Source organism: Strongylocentrotus purpuratus, unplaced genomic scaffold (genome assembly GCF_000002235.5).
Source record: "Strongylocentrotus purpuratus isolate Spur 01 unplaced genomic scaffold, Spur_5.0 spur5_contig_867, whole genome shotgun sequence".
NCBI classification, from domain to species: Eukaryota; Metazoa; Echinodermata; class Echinoidea; order Camarodonta; family Strongylocentrotidae; genus Strongylocentrotus; species Strongylocentrotus purpuratus.
Genome location: NW_022145576.1, coordinates 2,718,071 through 2,738,859, shown reverse-complemented (window position 1 = coordinate 2,738,859; position 20,789 = coordinate 2,718,071). Strand labels below are relative to the sequence as shown.

The window sequence follows — 20,789 nt, the reverse complement described above, 5'->3', positions numbered from 1 at the left end:
AAGAAATTGATGAACTAAACAATATTAACGAAGGCGTATCCAAGGTTGTCAGAATAGGGCGGGGGAGGGGGTAGGGGCGAAAGTCGACACCCTCTTAGCCATGGGAGGTTGTGGCCGGTTTGGTCCGCCCATGGACAACCTTATAGATCCGCATAGAGTCATCATGAAGAAGGGTCTATGTTCTGTCCATCGATTTTGGACCTCCCCTTGAGGTAAACTCTCCTTACGATGTCTTTATTCCTGTAAAGTCCAAATCGATTCGACGATTGTTAAAGTCTCCATCTTGCATTGACAAGAAACACGAAATGAATTATTTGTCTCGTTTTAATGTTAGCGCAGCCCATCGTAGTGGTTGCCTCTTTGTTGTACACAAGGACTTCAATGCGCAGCAGGGAAAGGAATATAGACATTGACTATATTTTGATAAGACACTTAGGGCATCGGTTCTAGATGCTATTCTACCAACACTTTGAAGGCAAATGTAACTTGGAGAACTAAATAAGGAATAAACAAGCGAAGATGGGCGCAAGAGATTGGATGGGTTTCTCCTCTTGGTTTCGTGTTGCTCTGCTTCTCCTGTGTTTCGCCATCTTGAGAGTTGTGGAAGGGGTGGAACAGGCAGAGGTCTACAAAAGGCAGATCGTCCTAGAGGTAATTCGTCGATCGGCTTCCAGCAAAAAGGACACTACCATCATGTATTACTAATGGCTATAATCATGACAATGTCCTTTTAGCATCAACGTGACGAAACAAATTGTTTTACAAATGTTGGTGATAATTGTTTGTGAGAATAATTGTTGTTGTGTGTATGTGTAAATATATGAGAGTGGAAATCCTCTCTTTTAGGTGTCATTATTTTAGGGTTCACTTCGTTTTGGAGAGGAAAATTATATTAGGGGAATCTACTCTTAAATAGGTAAGCATAAGAAAAGGGAGCTCCCTCTTAACCCTAATAAGGCCCCTCCACGATTTTTCTGATTGCTCGGGAAAGCATATGGATGGCGCCCCGCCGCTCGCTGACTTTTTTCTTTCGAGTCTTGCGCAACTTTTAAAAGATTTTTTTTTGAAAATCGGACCTACGGTTACAAGGTCACGTGACCTTTTGTCTTTGCATGTCAGCCCGAAAATCGCTCATTTTCGTGATTTGTGTACAAAACATAAGGAAAAGTCATTTTTCCTAAAAACAGATCAAACATGGGTTATTGGATCTTGTTTATAGTTTAGGTGGTTGTTTTGGGAGTCAAAATAGTTGAATTGTACTAAGAAATGAAATAAAACAACAAAAACAATGAAATACATAACTTTAAAAAACAATGCCTAAGAAATTATCAAAACAAGGGATAACATAAGGAAAAAGCTGGCTCTTCCATTTTTTTTTTTGTTGTATTATTATTATTCAGAATGGTCTAATGAATATATGAAGTGAAAAAGAATGCTTAAATATGAATAATATATGATTTATGGGTAAAAATGTAATTTTTATGACTTTATTTGCATAAATTACCATACATATGCAAATGAGTACATTTTACAAAAAATTGAAATTATCATATTATTTTTTACACTTCACTTGACATGCGTGCAAATTTTCTCGGCGATCGGCCGAGATCTTAAGGGGGCCATAATGGCCCCCCCCCCCCCGGCCATACTAAGACCTCAAATAGCCCGGCCTTTTAAGGGTTAAGAGGAGTAATTGAAAACAATGATACTCTCTAAATACAGGTGGCCAAAAGCAAAGAGGAATAAAAGGAGAGAGAGATAGGGGGGGGGGGGGGTGGCAGGGAAAAAAAGAGAGAGAAAGAAAAAATTGAGAGAAAGAGATAGGTGAAGAGGAGAGATAGAGAGAGAGACCTTTTTTTTCTTCAAATGGTTAAATGAATGTTATTAGCAGTTGATTTACCCTGTAAAATGTTAAAAGTCAAGGTAACTATATATTTTCAAGCCGTGTGGAACTCATAATCTTCAATTTTGTTTAAAATAAAGATTGTTTTAATAAATCAAACAAAAGTTAAGAGGAAGGACGTGTTTCCCACCTATTTAGATGAGAATTATTTTGTATTAGTTTTTTTGGGGGGCTGCCGCTGTTGTTATTGTTGTCAATATCATTGCTGCTGTTGATTTTGGATTTTGCTGTTGTTGTTGTTGATTTTGTTCCTTATTGTCAGCGTCTTGTCCTCTTGGGTGAAATCAATATGAAATCCCTCAAAGGGAAACACACCATTCATTCCTAAATGGCATAATCTCTCATTAATTATATATTTTTGCAGGAATGTTCTGCAGGTTCTCCCGGGCCAGCTGGACCACCGGGTCCCCCCGGGCCCGACGGGGAGTCCGGGGCACCTAGTCCAGTAACCACTAACTGGAAACAATGCTCTTGGTCGTCAGTCAATGATGGTAGAGATTCGGGATTGTTCAAGGTATGATGATGATGAGATTAATGATGATAGTAATAAAAGTAATAATAATATTAGACGGGGTAATAATCGTGCATGGATCGCCAGGGGTGTCACGTCTGTAAGACAAGAGCTAAACGAGAACCAACTATAAAATGTGTATTATAATTATTATAATAATAATAATTGTTATTATTATCATTCATATTATTATTATCGTTATTATTATTATTATTATTATTATTATTATTATTATTATTATTATTATTACTATTATTATTATTATTATTATTATTATTATTATTATTATTATTATTATTATTATTATTATTATTATTATCAATATTTATGATAACGAGATAATAATAATAACAAAAATGTTATTTTTGGTTTATATAGTGCATAATTAAAGGTGAGTTCTGGTTTTTAAAAAAAATGAATTCTCACAGAATCTAACGAAACTTACACTGAATGTGTTCAAGATTGGTAGAAAATGTATACTGGCTGAGTAATGAGAATAGAAAGATTAGAATATCAAGGTTAGTAGCCCCGACATCATGTGTAGTCCCATATACATCTTTCTGTGTATAGTGTTTGTTACTTTACCAAAACTGGGCCAAATTTATTATGATTTTGATGACTTTGCAGTACACACCAATACTTACATGCGAAATGACCAACTTTTTTTCTGATCCATTCCACACGTTTTCTTTCACAATGCAATCGGATGACCAGAACTCACCTTTATCTTTAATATATTTACGATGTCTGTGAACGGTGGATCATATTGGATGAGGGGCGTCGATAGATTATATAAAACACATAATCGCCACATTTGCAAGTTTGCTTTTGATCTTCTGAAAAATTCTACATTATTATTAAAAAAATAGATATATAAATAAACATGAAAGAAGGAAAAGTATGATCCATTTGCGTTTTGCCTACAAGCATCTGAATATAAACAAATAATTGTCGATCAAAAAAAGAATGTGGGGGGGGGGGCTAATATTTCATTATTTACAACCCAAACCTCTTCTCGGTAGGATGCGACCGTCATTGTTGGTCAAACAGTTTTTGAGCGTCAAGTAACGCCTGGCTGGAATGCTCCCCAGGGAGTGGAGATTGTGCACACAGCGTCTGCGGGCAAGCACTGAATCCAATGACCGGGGAAATACATGTAGTATATTTGTAAAGCGCTTAGAGACATTTGTATTAAGCGCTATATAAAAGCTAAATATTATTATTATTATTATCATATTTTTTTCTTAGTCCTGCTCTTTTACAAAGGAGTACTCCGACACGGCTATCTACGTCTCTTGGTCGGGTAACCTTCGGCTATCTGGATCAGGGACGGGGTGCTGTAGATGGTACTTCGCCTTCGATGGTGTCGAGTGCTCCAATCCGAACAAGATCGAGGCAGTCGTGTATGCTTCGGGTTACAACAGCTATAACCTGCATCGACCTAGGGTCATGATGGGTGAGTTATGAAAATAATTATCATGAAAGGCAAAATGTCAGGGAATTTCCGTATATAGGTTAACTCAAGTACGAGGTTAGAGGTGTCGTGGTCGAGAAGATTAAACCCGTTGACTGGAGATGCGGAGGTCAGGGGTTCGAGCCCCGTTTAGGCACTAATATCCTTTAGCAAGACAATAACCTACTTTTGCCACATCATTATGATAATAGCTACAATTATATTGCGCACGTATCCATCATATAGGATTGCTCAACGCGCAAAGTAGTATTATTACCCTTGTTTTAGCTGACCTATAAGGCGCTAATTGCATTGAGAGGGATAAATATCTTTGCCATGCAGGTGCCATTTACGATACCTGGGGGGTGTTTCACAAAGATCCTAAGTAGAACTTAACACTAAGTGGGACATAAAAATTAAGGACAGCCATTGGAGCCTTAAAATGAAATATATTCAAAAGCAGAAATTCAAGTATTTAAGACTTTTTATAAATTCCACATCCAGAACATGAAATCTCCTTGATGATAGAAAATATGAATGATTTGAATCAACATTTTATGCCTTTTAAAATAAATTTTACATATATTTTCAAAGATGCTAATGGCTTTCCATATTTTTTAAGTCCAACTTAGAGATAAGTTCAACTTAGGATCTTTGTGAAACACCCCCCTGGGTGGAGAATGTAGATTAATGGCTTGCCAAAAGGACATTAGTGCCGCGGCGGTACTCGAACCGCGAACCTTGTGATCCACAGTCCGGTGACGTATCCACCATGTCACCTCTATGAAAGCATACTTATGGAAACGTCGACACATTTAAAGCAAACATGATCATCATCATTATCAGTCAAATTTCCAGAATTTCACCACGTTTTTATTTCAAAGGAATTAAAACGCCCTTAAAAGGGCTACTGCCCCGTTAAAAGCCTTTTATTGAGGAGGGGCGCGGTCTCGACGTTTAGATTAGTATGCTCTAATCGTGATCAGCGTATAGCGCACTAACTAGTTACACTGAAATATGTACCGTTTTCATTAGGATGTACTCACTATTTACTGTAGAATGTAGATAATGAATAATGAACCATTTTATTTAACAAACAATAATTCTACTCAAGACATGTACTGTCTTGTAAGTCGGACTTTAAAAAATCATATACTGTGCCGATAACAAAATGTGTAAGCTGTTCCCCTGTACCTTTTAATCTTTCAGGTTACTGCTACGGCATCGGTGCCGGCAGCGTAACAGTAGGGTTCTATGTCGGGCAATGCAGCGGCTATGGGACCTACGACTGCTACACCGGATGGATCAGTGGCAGTCATATCATGATCGAGGAAGTTACAAAGTCTCCTTACGACTAGTCACAAGAAAGCGCGGTGATAATCCAAGTTCCGGGTCCAAGTTTTATTGGCACTGTGGATGCACCGGGACAAGTTCTGAACAAAACTTGAAGGCAAACTATATTTCTAGACTATTAAACCTGAACAATAAATTGAAATGCTTGATAAACTTCAACAATCTTTGTCCGATGAAGAAAAGAAAAAAAAACGTTACCAAGGCAACAACCCGCATTATACTCAGGCGCGTTGACGTGTTCCAAGAGGGGGGGGGGGGGGGGAGAGCCCCCAGAAGCTCAGAGGTTTTAATATTTAACTACGCGTCAGATGAGCATCCAGGAGCCATGTTAGGGCCCTTGGTGTGGTCCAGGGGGCAGAACCCCCGGAAGCTAAGGGGTTTTAGGTATTTAATTACGGTCAGATGAGCATCCAGGGGGCCGCCGTAGGGCCATTGGTGGGGTCTAGGGGGGCAAAGTCCCGGAAGCTCAGGGGTTTTAAGCATTTAATTACGGTCAGATGAGCATTTTTATACCTTATTTGTGACATTGGCAGGTCACCTATTTTTTTCTCCGTCTTTCTTTTTTTCTTCTCTTTAACATACTTTTTCACAAAAAAAGGGGGGGGGGGGGGGCTCGAGCCCAGCCACTTTGCATATCATGACATAAAGGCTTCTAAATTAGCGTATTTCGCCTGACTGTAATTTGGGAATTTCTTATTTTCCAACAAACGCATAAAAAGGTATGACTTACGAAAAAAATGGAAAAAAAATGCCGGAAAATCATGTCACAACATCAACATTTGTAAATCACTTGTTTCGAATAAGAAATACATAACCCCCCCCCCCCCCCTCCATCAGTACGCCAGCGTTTAGGGGCTCATGTCTTCTCACCCCTATAACAAAAAAAAACGGACATGCTTTCCTATTCTCGCACAATATGTCCACGATATGCGCGTATCGCTGTTATAGAGACCTCCATTGATAAATACCGTATAGGTGGCATGCGCAATGTTTATGAAATTTAATTCCTGTGAACTTTCCTTTTCTTTGAATGGAATTGTATATGTGATTTAATTCAGGTTTTTATTATTGTTACGTTCTTTTGGATTAAAAATACAAACCATGTTTACTTCTTTACTTTTTTTTTTTTGGGGGGGGGGGGGGCAAAAATGCGTTTTGCCCCCCCCCCCCCCCCACTTCCGGCACCTATGATTATACTGACGTATTTTTAACAGTCTTTCTGAGAATGGGATCACGAAAGTTTTCATAAAACGACCGTAATCATGAGTTATGTATAGTGGAAAGTTTATGATTCATCATTTATTTTGCAAATGTATAGTATAAAAAAGTTCAAAAAATAAATATAAAAATAGACCTTCAATGACGTCAGTTGTATTGTATGTTGCCGCCCATCCCTTCTGCATGCGCTCCACCATTGTCTTGAGAAACGACCACAAAAGGGTACATAAATAAGTGATCTAATGAGCACGAAGTGACGTATTTGGAAAATAATTACCGTCAGCTAAATTTTGGTCCGTCTAAATATTGGGCGGTACAATTCCTGATCGGAAAAGGAAAACTACTTTCGTATTACTGAGACTTGATCGTTAAATTGTGTAGCTGTTGTTTTCAACTATAAAATTTACACTGTACAAATGCCGGGTGAGACATAATGAGGGTAATCAATGTCCGATCAACTTTTGTAGGCAATAATTTCCAACTTTGGGAATTTGGTGTTCATTTTTTTTTTAGTGAAAGGTAATTGTGGTCGGCCAAAACATTACACCGGGGTCCCATTTCACAAAACGTGTCATAAGTGAAACATAACAGTTTTTGTTATAAGCTACTGATATCTTTACTTCTGATTGGTTATCACCAAATTTGTCATTGAATTTTGGCATTTGTCATTGGAAAAAGACTTTGTGAAACGGGTCCCAGGTGGGTGCAAAATTGTTTAAACGATGGTCGAACATTACGACTTCCCTCCTGTTCGGCAATTTTGACCCAACATTTATTTTTACGGTGTATTCAATGTAAAGGATATTGTTAAAGAGAAGGTTCATTGATTTAAAAAACTAACTTTAATGTCATTATCGCAAAGGTGACACTTTGATTGGCCAAAGTTATCAAAAGCTAATGCTTGGAAACATTCGAAGTAATGATTATTAACAATTACAAAACGCTTAGATAAAGCCCCGACAAAGCACCTGAAGAGGTCCCCGGTCGCTGCTGAGATATGACGTCACATGTTGAACATGATGTGCACAAGTAGACGATGTCCCATGACATCTCACACAATTTCAGTGCCTGTTTTGTCATATTTTCTTCAGTTATTTCTCTTACTTCAATACCCTCAGGCGAAATGTTTAATCTATTGCCTCACTCTTAACCCCGTGCATGGTACTATTTTGATGGAAAATGCAAGGATAAAAAAATGGAATCCGTCGCTTGTAAACAATATAAGACGCCAATGTATTTTCAGCTGCATACACCGCGGCATGTTCGGCGTTTCAAGAGGGAACAAATGACGTCCATGCTATCATTCCGGAGGTTTTTTAATTTGAAAGTGTGATTTCTTTGATTGTTCATTAACCCATATCCTGTGTATTTACAAACAAAAGAATTTAGTTATCAGAATGAGGGTCATATCCCTTTTTGAATGGTGTAAAATTCCATCATATTTATATACACTAAACTCATTATAATTTGAGAAATAAAAGCATTGCAATTATGTCCATTCTTTATGGGATGTCGTCTGCTTGGGCAGGATTGGTTCATATTGTGACGGCATTAAAACATCGTTATTTTTCCGGCGAATCTCTCGCATATCCCAAATGCTATGGACGTTGTTTTATTTGTATTTTTATAAATCACCCGATATGTAGTTGACCTAAAAACTTGCATGATGGCCATCTGTTAGCTTACCAGTTTCTAGTAATTTTGCCATATTTGTGATTTTCTATGAACCTGCACTTTAACAACAAATCTCCACAATATCCACAGTTGCCGCTTGTTCTTATAAATTTGGGGCGTTGTGGCTCCGTCCCCCTGCTCCACTGCCCAAAATTATATGGGAATCAGTATAGGGGAACCTATTTTTTTATTTGGATGCCTCTCTTTTTCTGAGGATCTAGTTATATGACTCTTTGCGGGATTTTAAGGCACGTTTTGTAAGCGACAATAGGAAATATATAAAAAGGGGCACTTATCAGATCATATATATGAGAACAGACACTTTTCATTAATTACAAAAAGGGAATTTCTTGGTAAAGTAATATTTTCCAGGGGGTCGACGATCGTGATCATCAACATGACACTTTGTTGACGATGCGTGCTCTTTCTCTCTCTTCCCTCTAAGCAATATTTTTCTTTACCTTCTTCTGTGTCTCCCCCCCCCCTCTCTCTCTCTCTCTCTCTCTCTCTACCCATACATAATTATCTACCCCTCTTTCTTATCCTTCCTCTGCTCTTTAATTTATCAAAATATGCAGTACGTTATGTTCTTGAAAGCTCACAGTTTTTATTGTAATATCATGTATAACTTTGAAATAGCAGAGTGTGATCAATCTAAAGAGCCATAGAGATTGATCAATAAAGCTCTGAGAAGATAATTATAAACTTTATATATATAAAGAAATAAAATCATATTCTCACAATCCGTTCACGAAAAGAAGTAAAAGAAAATATTCAAACTTAAAGGTAAAGACCAGTTATGGTCATGCGATTGCATTGTGAAAGAAACGTTGTGGAATCGATCAGAAAAGGTTGATCATCTAGCATCTAGCATCTGCAAGGTTCTGGAATCATCAAAATGATAAGAAATTTGGCCCATTCTTCGTAAAGTTACAAGCACTATACACAGAAAGATGTATATGGGACTATCCTATATCTCTCACAGTCCATGAGAGAAACAAATTTACCAAATATATGAATTAGTAGGCGGTTTCCCGGCAAATATTTTATCATCATGTATTAGTCAAAACATATTCTTTCACATAATTGGTAATGAGAGCTTCCATTTCATTTTTTGAAATTGGGGCGTTACCAATACTGGTCTTTACCTTTAACAGACAACATTACTGTCAGTGTACAATGGATATGAGGAAGAAATTGATGAATTAAACAATCAACGAGGCGTATCCAGGGTTGTCAGAATAGGGCGGGGGAGGGGTAGGGGGGCGAAAGTCGACGTGCTTGTCAGTCACACCCTCTTCGCCATGGGAGGCTGTGGCCGGTTCGGTCCACCCATGGACAACCTTATAGATCCGCCCGTGGTTAACAAGGGTCTGTCTTCTGTCCAACCTTTATCGATTTTGCACCTCCCCTCGAAGTAAACTCTCCTTACGATGTCTTTATTTCTGTAAAGTCCAAATCGATTCGACGATTGTTAAAGTCTCCATTTTGTATTGACAAGAGACACGAAATGAATTATTTGTCTCGTTTTAATGTTAGCGCAGCCCACCGCAGTAGTTGCATCTTTGTTGTATACATGGACTTCAATGCGCAACAGCGAAAGGAATATAGCCATTGACTATATTTTGATAAGACACTTTAAATAGGGCATCGGTTCTACCAACACTTTGAAGGCAAATATAACTTGGAGAACTTAATAAGGAATAAACAAGCGAAGATGGGCTCAAGAGATTGGATGGGTTTCTCCTCTTGGTTTCGTGTAGCTCTTCTTCTCCTGTGTTTCGCCACCTTGAGAGTTGTGGAAGGGGTGGAACAGGCAGAGGTCTACAAAAGGCAGATCGTCCTAGAGGTAATTCGTCGATCGGCTTCCTGCAAAAAGGACACTACCATCATGTATTGATAATGGCTACAATCATGACAATGTCCTTTTAGCATTAACGTGACTAAACAAATTGTTTTACAAATGCTGGTGATAATTGTTTTGTAAGAATATTTGTTGTTGTGTGTATATGTAAATATATGAGAGTGGAAATCCTCTCTTTTAGGTGTCATTATTTTAGGGTTCACTTCGTTTTGGAGAGGAAAATTATATTAGGGGAATCTACTCTTAAATGGGTAAGTATAAGAAAAGGGAGTTCCCTCTTGAGAGGAGTAATTGAAAACAGAGATACTCTCTAAATACAGGTGGCCAAAAGCAAAGAGGAATAAAAGGAGAGAGAGAGAGAGGGGGGGGGGGACAGGGAAAAAAGGAGAGAGAAAGAAAAAATAGAGAGAAAGAGATAAGTGAAGAGGAGAGAGAGAGAGAGAGACATTTTTTTCTTCAAATGGTTAAATGAATGTTATTAGCAGTTGATTAACCCTGTAAAATGTTAAAAGTCAAGGTAACTATATACTCATCCTATTTTCAAGCCGTGTGGAACTCATAATCTTCAATTTTGTTTAAAATAAAGATTGTTTTAATAAATCAAACAAAAGTTAAGAGGAAGGACGTGTTTCCCACCTATTTAGATGAGAATTATTTTGTATTAGTTTTTTTGGGGGGCTGCCGCTGTTGTTATTGTTGTCAATATCATTGCTGCTGTTGATTTTGGATTTTGCTGTTGTTGTTGTTGATTTTGTTCCTTATTGTCAGCGTCTTGTCCTCTTGGGTGAAATCAATATGAAATCCCTCAAAGGGAAACACACCATTCATTCCTATATGGCATAATCTCTCATTAATTATATATTTTTGCAGGAATGTTCTGCAGGTTCTCCCGGGCCAGCTGGACCACCGGGTCCCCCCGGGCCCGACGGGGAGTCCGGGGCACCTAGTCCAGTAACCACAAACTGGAAACAATGCTCTTGGTCGTCAGTCAATGATGGTAGAGATTCGGGATTGTACAAGGTATGATGACGATGATGATGAGATTAATAATGATAATAATAATAATAATGATAATATTAGACACGGTAATAATCGTGCATGGAGCGCCAGGGGTGTCACGTCTGTTAGACATAAGAGCTATAAGAGAACCAACTATGTGTATTATATATTATCATTATTATTATTATTATTATTATTGTTATTATTATCAATATTACTATCAATATAGCGCTTAAAGAGATAGTTGAGTTCTGTTGCAGGAGCGCTACTCAAAATAATATTTTTTTTGTGAGATAATGAAAAACTGAGTGTCAAATTTGAAAGAACAAACAATTTAAATGACAAAATCATCTTTGCTTGATCAAAATCGGTTCAGAGACGCCTGAAATATCCACAAATATCATAATTTCTAATACTTGTGTACCAACACAAATATTAGATAATTTGAAAAAGTTGTTGAAAAAACGAAATAGCGCCTTTTACGTCGTTTTTCAGCCAATGCCGGTGTTGGCTTTTTTGTTGGCGTTTTCGTGTTGGTTATATTACGCACAACCAGCCGGCCCATGTATTGTTATTTTTAATTACATAATTAACGGTCACCGTATTTTTTTAAAAGTGGAGCTGAATTGGTGTGATCGTATTGGCTTAATTTCACACATTGGGTCTAAAATTACCTTCATAGCAATTTTAGCAAGTGTCATAGATAAGGATAAGAGCAATAACCATGCACTTTGAAGGCATTTGCGGTCTGAAAACAGAACTCAACTATCCCTTTAATACATTTACGATGTCTGTAAACGATGGATCATATTGGGTCAGGGGCATCGATAGATCATATAAAACACACAATCGCCATATTTCCAAATTTACTTTTGATCTTCGCAAAAATTCTACATTATTATTAAAAAATAGATATATAAATAAACATGAAAGAAGGAAAAGTATAATCGTTTTGCCTACAAGCATCTGAATATAAACAAATAATTGTCGATCAAAAAAAGATGTGGGGGGGGGGGAGGGAGGGATAATTCATTAATTACAACCCAAACCTCTTCTCATGAATATATCATATTTTTTTCTTAGTCCTGCTCTTTTACAAAAGAGTACTCCGACACAGCTATCTACGTCTCTTGGTCGGGTAACCTTCGGCTATCTGGATCAGGGACGGGGTGCTGTAGATGGTACTTTGCCTTCGGTGGTGTGGAGTGCTCCAATCCGAACAGGATCGAGGCAGTCGTGTACGCTTCGGGTTACAACAGCTATAGCCTGTATCGACCTAGGGTCATGATGGGTGAGTTATCAAAATAATTATCTTGAACGGGAAAATGTCAGGGAATTTCCGTATATAGGTTAACTCAAGTACGAGGTTAGAGGTGTCGTGGTCGATAAGATTAAACCCGTTAACTGGAGATGCGGAGGTCAGGGGTTCGAGCCCCGTTTAGGCACTAATGTCCTTTAGCAAGACAATAACTTACTTTTGCCATATCATTATGATAATAGCTACAATTATACTGCGCACGTATCCATCATAGCAAATGCTCAACGCGCAAAGTAGTATTATTACCCTTGCTTAGGACAGCTGCCCTATAAGGCGCTAATTGCATTCAGGGATAAATACCTTTACCATGCAATTCAATTCAATTCAATTTAATTCAATTCATTTATTTTTCCTCTTTCAATCGTTCATATTTACAATGATGGTATATTTTAACATATTCACATATTTATATACATATAGATCAATTTGCACAATACAATACATTAAAAAATAAACATGAAATTGAAAGGGAAGGAGGGCCGACTAAAAAGCAGAGCTTGTAGGGTGTAAGCCCCCCTGTAAAAGTAATTATCATGAATTATCATTTTATGAGAAAACAAAACAAAAACAACAATAATAACAGTAACTGATTCAGTAATACAAAAAAAAATAACTTTTAAACGCAAAACATTGATAAATACATACATGTTTATAAAAAGAAATAATCAAAGTTGCATAAAGTCACACTACAAATTATATTTGATTGGGGAATGCAATAGCCTAGTAACTATTCAGAAGAAAGCTTTTAAGTCTCCTTTTGAAAATTTGTATCGAATTACACTGTATAATATCATTTGAAAGAGAATTCCACAGTTTTGGACCTGTAAAAACAAATGTCTTTTGTGCAAAAGATGTTCTATTTAATGGTAAATGAAAAGAGCTCGCCTGGCGAGTGAGGTAACTATGAATCGAATCATTTCTTACGAACATATCATTAAAAGGCAAAGGTAATTGTTTAGTGTTGAGCTTGTACATTAACTGTCCAAGCTGAAAAATATACAAGTCTTTAATTTTCAAAATGTTATTATTCAGAAAAAGATTATTCGTGTGTGCCCGGAAATCTGCATTATTAATAATACGAATCGCTCTTTTTTGTAATATAAAGAGTCTATTAATTTGGGAAGTTGCTGCACTGCCCCAGGCAATAAGTCCGTAATTCAAGTAAGGAAGAATAAGCGTAGAATACAAGGATAACATAATATAATGGGGTAGGAAGTGTCTTAATTTACTAAGGATACCAGTGTTGCGAGCAATGATTTTGCAGATATTGTCAGTGTGCGCTTTCCAAGATAGTTTTTCATCAATAACTAGCCCCAAAAATTTAGTTGTTCGGGCCCTTTGAATGACAGTACCATCAAAAATTATACAATTAGGCAAAGTTGCAACCTTATTACTAAATAGCATGTAACTAGTTTTGTCTAAGTTAAGTGACAGTTTGTTTGCTTTTATCCAATTTGCCACACTTTTAAGTTCGTTATTTAGTATTTGCGTCAATTGCTCTGGATCGCGATGTGACAAAAAAATATTTGAGTCGTCAGCAAAAAGTATAAATTGAAGCAGACAAGATGACCTCTCGATGTCGTTTATATAAATAATAAACAAAAGTGGGCCAAGAATACTTCCTTGCGGAACTCCGCAAAGGACAGGTTTACTTTCAGAGAAATTACCATTCAGCGAAACAAACTGGGAGCGCCCTTTAAGATAATTCTTGAACCACGTCAACGGTTTTCCCCTAATTCCATAGTGAGAAAGTTTGTAAAGAAGTACATCATGATCAACAGTATCAAATGCTTTAGAAAAATCTATGAACAAACCAACCGTATTAGAAGACTGATCGATAGCTTCGGCAACCGTTTGAACTAAAGAAAGTATGGCATGAGTAGTGCTACTCTTTTCTCGGAAGCCAAATTGAGTATCAGAGAGGATGTTGTGCTTTTTAAAGAAACTCATGGTCCGTATGTGGACCAACTTTTCAAGGATTTTAGACAAGGTTGTAAGCAATGAGATTGGTCTATAATTACTTGTTAATGTACTGTCACCCTTTTTGAAAATTGGGATTATTTTCGAAATTTTCATTGATTCTGGAATATGTCCAGATAATAATGACAAATTAAATATATAAACGAGAGGATCAACAATATAATTCATAGTTTTCTGTAAAAGGTTGTTATCAATTTCATCAAATCCTGCACTCTTATTTATTTTTAGGCCAGATATAATCTTAATTATCTCTTGTGGGTACGTAGGAGAGAAAAATATAGAACTTTCATTTCTCTCCCCCAAATAGTGGTGAAATGAACGGTACGTGGATGGTATGTGCCTAGCAAGATTAAAACCAACTTGAGAAAAATAATTGTTGAAAATATCTGCCAACTGAACTTCATCTTCAACTATTGCATCATTATGTCTAAGCTTAGTAATCTTAGAATGCTTTGATCCATTGTTGATGGTAGAATTGATGATCTTCCATGTTCTTTTAAGATCATTTTTGCAACGATTGAATTGATCATGATAATAATCTTTTTTAGCAGTACGTATCACTCCTGTAAGTTTATTCTTATAATTAGTATACTGGATCCGTGTTTGATCAGTTAATTTAGATATATATTTATAGTATAATTTATTTTTTCGATTTATTGAACGTAGAATCGAATTCGTTATCCAAGGTAGTCTGGGTGACTTCTTATAATTTTTAGACTTGGGTTTAGAAAAAGGAATATTTCGATTTACATGAGACATAAAAATTCCAATAAAGATTTCATACGACTGGTTAACATCATCTGTATTAAATACGTCATCCCAAGATTCTTCTTCTAGGCTTAGTTTCAATCCACATAGGTTTTCGTCATTATATACACGTCTTTTAGGTGCATCACTAGGAGAGTTATTTGCCTGAAATCGTTCTGAATAATACATGAAAATCGGGAAATGATCAGAAATATCTGACAGAACTATGCCAGCTTTAAATTCAGAGCGTACATTTGAAAAAAAGTTGTCAATAAGAGTTGCCGAAGTATTGGTTATTCTAGTGGGTCTAGAAATAAGTGGCAAGAAAGAGGCAGAGAGGAATGTCTCTAAAAAATCATGTGCATGAATATTAGCATCACTCGTTAAGAGATCATAGTTGAAATCTCCCATTATGATACACTTTTTGTTTTGAACGGAGTGATAGTGTAATAAATTATTCAAAGTGTCCAGAAAATCAGCATGGTTGCTCTGAGGTGGCTTATAAACAACTCCCAAGATAGTTTTTCTTCTATTGCGATCAGTAATTTCAATAAACAAAGTTTCTGCAATTTCATTCATCACTTTCATGTCTTCGATTACAACATATTCAAATTGACTTGGCACAAAGAATGCAACACCACCACCTATTTTGTTTGTACGATTATTTGTAAGTATATCATATCCAGGGAGAGAAAACAGTGTATTATTTTGATCTGAAAGCCACGTCTCAGTTACGCCTAATACTGTATTTTTGGGAACTCCTGTGTTATCTAGAAACGAACGAAACTGTTCATAATTCTTGTTGAGACTTCTAACATTAAGATGTAATATAGACAAGCAAGAATCAGTTATACTTTTGAAAATATTTTTGGCCGAGGACTCAGTATAATAGTTTGAGGAAATGAGACCCGAAGCATTATCATTTGGATCCAATCCACATTTCAATTCATCATTATTAGCACATAATATATCCTGTGTGACATTATCAGAATCACTGGAAATGTTCGTCATCGTGTCAAAGTCAATCATTATTTACAGATAAAATTATGAATGTACAACAAGGCAGAAGCATACTAGGCCCTACTTAATTTGTTGAGATCCTCTTCTCGATGGATGGCTATCGGTGGCATATTGGGGTTCTTCCTCACCAGGATGGTGCCATTTACAGTCCACAGGAATTTCCAGCCAGCCTTCTTCCTTTCCTCATTCACCTTCCTCAGTAGTGACCTCGTTGCCGGGGCAAGATTTTCGTTGATGAACATCATCCTCTCATCTCTTGAGAAGCCCAGCTCCCGAGTAGTTGTCTCCCGCAGCTTCTTTCGACCAGCATACACTTCATCTCTCACCCTCCTGGTTGTAAATCGTACTATGATTGGTACCCTTTACGCCCCCCCCCCCCACTCCGGGAACGAAGGGACCGCATGCGTGTTCCCAAAATCATCTACCCGTATTGACTTTACACACCGGACTTATGCTGAAAAGGGGGAGGGGTGCTGGGAACATGCATATGCGTACCCTAAATAACACTGAATGGGGGGGGGGGGCGGGAGGGGGGGGGGGGGGCATTTACGATACCTGGGTGGAGAATGTAGATTGATGGCTTGCCAAAAGGTATTAGTGCCGCGGCGGTACTCGAACCGCGAACCTTGTGATCCACAGTCAGGTGACGTATCCACCAGACCATGTCACCTCTATGAAAGCATACTTATGGAAACGTCGACACATTTAAAGCAATCATGATCATCATCATTATCAGTCAAATTTCCAGGATTTCACCACGTTTTTATTTCAAAGGAATTAAAACGCCCTTAAAAGGGCTACTGCCCCGTCACAAGCCTTTTATTGAGGAGGGGCGCGGTCTCGACGTTAAGATTAGAAACCTCTGATCGTGATCAGCGTATAGCGCACAAACGAGTTACGCTGAAATATTTACCGTTTTCATTAGGATGTACTCACTTTTTACTGTAGATAATGAATAATGAACTAGGGGAAAGTGGGGCATAATGGAACACTTAATTTCAAACTTTCAATATGACGTCATCAACGACACAAAAACAGTAAAAATAACAGTTTCAGATAGATGTTGTATGCACTTTATTATGTCAACGAGAAACCGACAAAAACCACGGTAAAATTGCAGAGAAACTCGAAACGAATTTTACAAAAGAAAAATCCAACTTGCCCCATCCCTGAGGCAAAATGGCACTCCCCCCTGGGACAAAATGGATCTACGGATCCGTATTGCCCCATCAGAACTCTAACGTTCTATATTGAGTAATGTACCTAAAGTAACTTTAAGCAAACTTGGTGGGCAGAGCTGCATAATGAAAGCCTATAGTAGTTTCAAACATTTATGGGGCAAAACTGGAAAGGTAATCGTAATAAAGCCTGATTTAAAACTAGAAAATGTAGACTTGTAAAATGTGCACTACACTCTCAATTTCTTAGACTGTAATATGGGTCACATTTTCGTTCTGATACAACCACTAGTCACGTAAACCAACTGCTAGGCACATACTTTGAATTCAGCTAACTTATACATCTAAAACTGGCTGGGAAACTAGAACAACTATCGATTTGTTTTATGAACCAACTACTTTCAGAATGGAACATGAAACATTGGTAAACAGGCCCCTATAAAAAGGGCGAAAACAGTATTTTGTTTATTTTTGTGAATTATTTTACAAGACAAAACAAAATTAGTAATGTTGATTTTTATTCCCTTTATGCATTTGTTGTCTCTGTGCTATAATGTCGCCATAATTAAAGCACCTACTGGCTCAACAATGAATGATATTTGGAAATAAAGAGTGGAAAACGTTTAACTTTTAAAAATACAACAAGAAAATCCAAATATAATGATAAAAATACATATATGCATACACACAAGTGCACACGCACATTCACTCAACCATTCAGTCTTTAGGACCAACAGGGACACCATAACATTGGAGTGGTTTACTTTTTTACATTTTTATTTGAAGCCGTAAACCCTTGGCATTTGCTTAAGTCAAGCTTTCACAAGATATGTTATTTTCAATTGGGGCAAAACGGAACCCTGTTCCATTTTGTCCCGTACCTATATAGTCCATTTTGCCCCAATGACATATTTTTTAATAAAAGTTTGCGTAGAAAATACCTGAAGCATAGTTGGCATGCAAACAGGCGAGTCTTAACGTTGATATCTTTATGATTAATATATACAAATATTTGATTAGAATCGATACCAAAATTACCAAATTTCAGCCATATGAACATCCCCTTACTTTAGATCATGAGGCTGTAATTTTTTGGATGAGATCTTACTCCGATGTGCCTCGATTTAACCGGATGAAAATTCAGTGCTGAAATTATTTTGGCATCTTCTCTTCTTCAAGAATTTGCACAGAGGGCGACCTTTTTTAACATATGCTAATTTCAAAGTTCCATTTTGCCCCCCGGGTCCGTTATGCCCCACTTTCCCCTATTTATTTAACAAACAAAAATTCTACTCAAGACATGTACTTGTAAGTTGGCCTTTAAAAAATCAGATATACTGTGCCGATAACAAAATGTGTAAGCTGTTCCCCTGTACCTTTTTATCTTTCAGGGTACTGCTACGGCATCGGTGCTGGCAGCGTAACAGTAGGGTTCTATGTCGGGCAATGCAGCGGCTATGGGACCTACGACTGCTACACCGGATGGAACAGTGGCAGTCATATCATGATCGAAGAAGTTACAAAATCTCCTTACGACTAGGCACAAGAAAGCGCGGTGATAATCCAAGTTCCGACTCCAAGTTTTATTGGCACTGTGGACGCACCGGGACAATTGGAAGTTCTTAAACAAATTTGGAGGCAAACTTTATTTCTGGACTATTAAACCTGAACAATTGAAATGCTTGACAAACTTCAACAATCTTAGTCCGATGAATAAAAGAAAAAAATGTTACCAAGGCAACAACCCGCATTATACTGACGTATTTTTAACAGTCTTTCTGAGAATGGGATCAAGTAAGTTTTCATAAAACGACGGTAATCATGAGTTATGTATAGTGGAAAGTTTATGATTCATCATTTATTCTGCAAATGTATAGTACAAAAAAGTTGAAAAAAATAAAAAAATAAAAATAGACCTTCAATGACGTCAGTCGTATTGTATGTTGCCGCCCATCCCTTCTGCATGCGCTCCACCATTGTCTTGAGAAACGACCACAAAGGGTACGTAAAATAAGTGATCTAATATGCACGAAATGACGTATTTGGAAAATAATTACCGTCAGCTAAGTTTTGGTCCGTCTAAATATTGGGCGGTACAACTGATCGGAAAAGGAAAACTACTTTCGTATTACTGAGACTTGCTCGTGAATTTTGATGGTAGCTGTTGTTTTCAACTATATAATGTACACTGTAACAATGCCGGGTGAGACATAATGAGGGTAATCAATGTCTGACCAACTTTTGTAGGCAATAATTTCCAACTTGGACAATTTGGTGTTCATTTTTTATTTTAGTGAAAGGTAGTTATGGTCGTCCAAAATATTACACCAGGGCCCATTTCACAAAAACGTGTCACCAGTGCAAAATAACAGTTTTTGTTATAAGCTACTGATATCTTTACTTTTGATTAGTTGTCAGCAGATTTGTCACTGATTTTTGTCATTTGTTATTGAAAAAAAAGGCTTTGTGAAACGGGTCCCAGGTGGGTGCAAAATTGTCTAACCGTTGGTCGAACATAACGACTTCCCTCATGTTCGGCAATTTTGACCCAACATTTATTTTTACGGTGTATACAATGTAAAGGATTCTGTTAAAGGACGGGGGCAGGAGAATAGTCCTTTCTACTTCTCGATCAATATTTTTAGGCAGAGAATAGTAAGGAAACAAAAATCGACTACGTGTCCGATCGATTGAGATGGGTGTTATATACAAAGGCCCCCACTGGAAAGTATTGCAACTTGCTTCAGATGTTTTTGTTTAGTTTGGGAAATTTTGATGCAAATCCATTTCCAAGAGATGCTTTTATCGTAGTTAGTTTTCAAATTGATTTGATTTCAGGTTGATAATTATGAATATATTATGTAGTTTGTATCATATTAATAGATTTATTTGCATTCGACGAGTTACCATTTTTATGGTTGTGAAATACTGTTCAAATATTTATTGTTTTCCATGTGGTTTATATTTATTATCATCTGACCATATCAAACAAGGTCCATGTATGATTTTTAAATAAATCCAGTTATTGTCGCTTCTCAATTTTCGCCGGTTTTTAATTGGAATATTAGAATCGTTACGCCAGTTTCAAATATTTGTTTATTTTGTAAAGTTTGTAACGGGAGGGGAGGTTTGGCGATTTTTACGATATAATTGGCCTTATTAGCCACCGCATGCACATACTCCTTTTTTCCCGTATTTTCAATTAATTCGTATAATTTGAATAATATTGCAATGATCGATTAATACATTATAAATGCATTAAATGAAAACTGGGTCATACTATTCGGAATTAATGACGGACCAATAGAGCATTTTGATATCACAGTATACAGTTAACGAACACATTATTCATACCCTTGTAAATTTGATGTTTTTGCGTTTTTCGTAACTCAACAAATTAAAGGTAGGCTGATTGAATTAGGGCCTTTGTTGAATACATTTAGATGTAAGTTTTGATATGTCACATTCTAAAAAAAAACATAAATCGGGACAAGGAATTTTTTCACACAATTAGAAAATGAAAAAACCTGGTAAGGGTGTGAATAATTTAGTTGTTAACTGCACATACTGT

The 20,789-nt window shown here is 37.0% G+C and overlaps 2 protein-coding genes across 2 annotated transcripts; both read left to right on the top strand.

Moving 5' to 3' along the window:
• Positions 1-207: 207 nt before the first annotated feature.
• Positions 208-5,430, top strand: LOC115920284 (collagen triple helix repeat-containing protein 1-like). The gene is made up of 4 exons (XM_030975783.1): positions 208-651; positions 2,268-2,417; positions 3,663-3,870; positions 5,077-5,430. The coding sequence occupies exons 1-4, from the start codon at positions 520-522 to the stop codon at positions 5,223-5,225; spliced, it is 639 nt and encodes a 212-aa protein (XP_030831643.1). The 5' UTR covers positions 208-519; the 3' UTR covers positions 5,226-5,430.
• A 3,986-nt stretch (positions 5,431-9,416) lies between these two features.
• On the top strand, positions 9,417-19,813 carry LOC756019 (collagen triple helix repeat-containing protein 1). Its single transcript, XM_030975727.1, has 4 exons — positions 9,417-9,961; positions 10,847-10,996; positions 12,059-12,266; positions 18,610-19,813. Exons 1-4 carry the CDS (start codon positions 9,830-9,832, stop codon positions 18,756-18,758), a joined length of 639 nt encoding a protein of 212 aa, XP_030831587.1. The 5' UTR covers positions 9,417-9,829; the 3' UTR covers positions 18,759-19,813.
• Positions 19,814-20,789: the final 976 nt, after the last annotated feature.

Coding starts and splice junctions, on each gene's coding strand:
- LOC115920284 (XM_030975783.1), top strand. CDS start 520: ATGGGCGCAAGAGATTGGATGGGTTTCTCCTCTTGGTTTCGTGTTGCT. Junction 652..2,267: donor AAAGGCAGATCGTCCTAGAG/GTAATTCGTCGA, acceptor ATATTTTTGCAG/GAATGTTCTGCAGGTTCTCC. Junction 2,418..3,662: donor GAGATTCGGGATTGTTCAAG/GTATGATGATGA, acceptor TTTTTTTCTTAG/TCCTGCTCTTTTACAAAGGA.
- LOC756019 (XM_030975727.1), top strand. CDS start 9,830: ATGGGCTCAAGAGATTGGATGGGTTTCTCCTCTTGGTTTCGTGTAGCT. Junction 10,997..12,058: donor GAGATTCGGGATTGTACAAG/GTATGATGACGA, acceptor TTTTTTTCTTAG/TCCTGCTCTTTTACAAAAGA. Junction 12,267..18,609: donor TCGACCTAGGGTCATGATGG/GTGAGTTATCAA, acceptor TTTATCTTTCAG/GGTACTGCTACGGCATCGGT.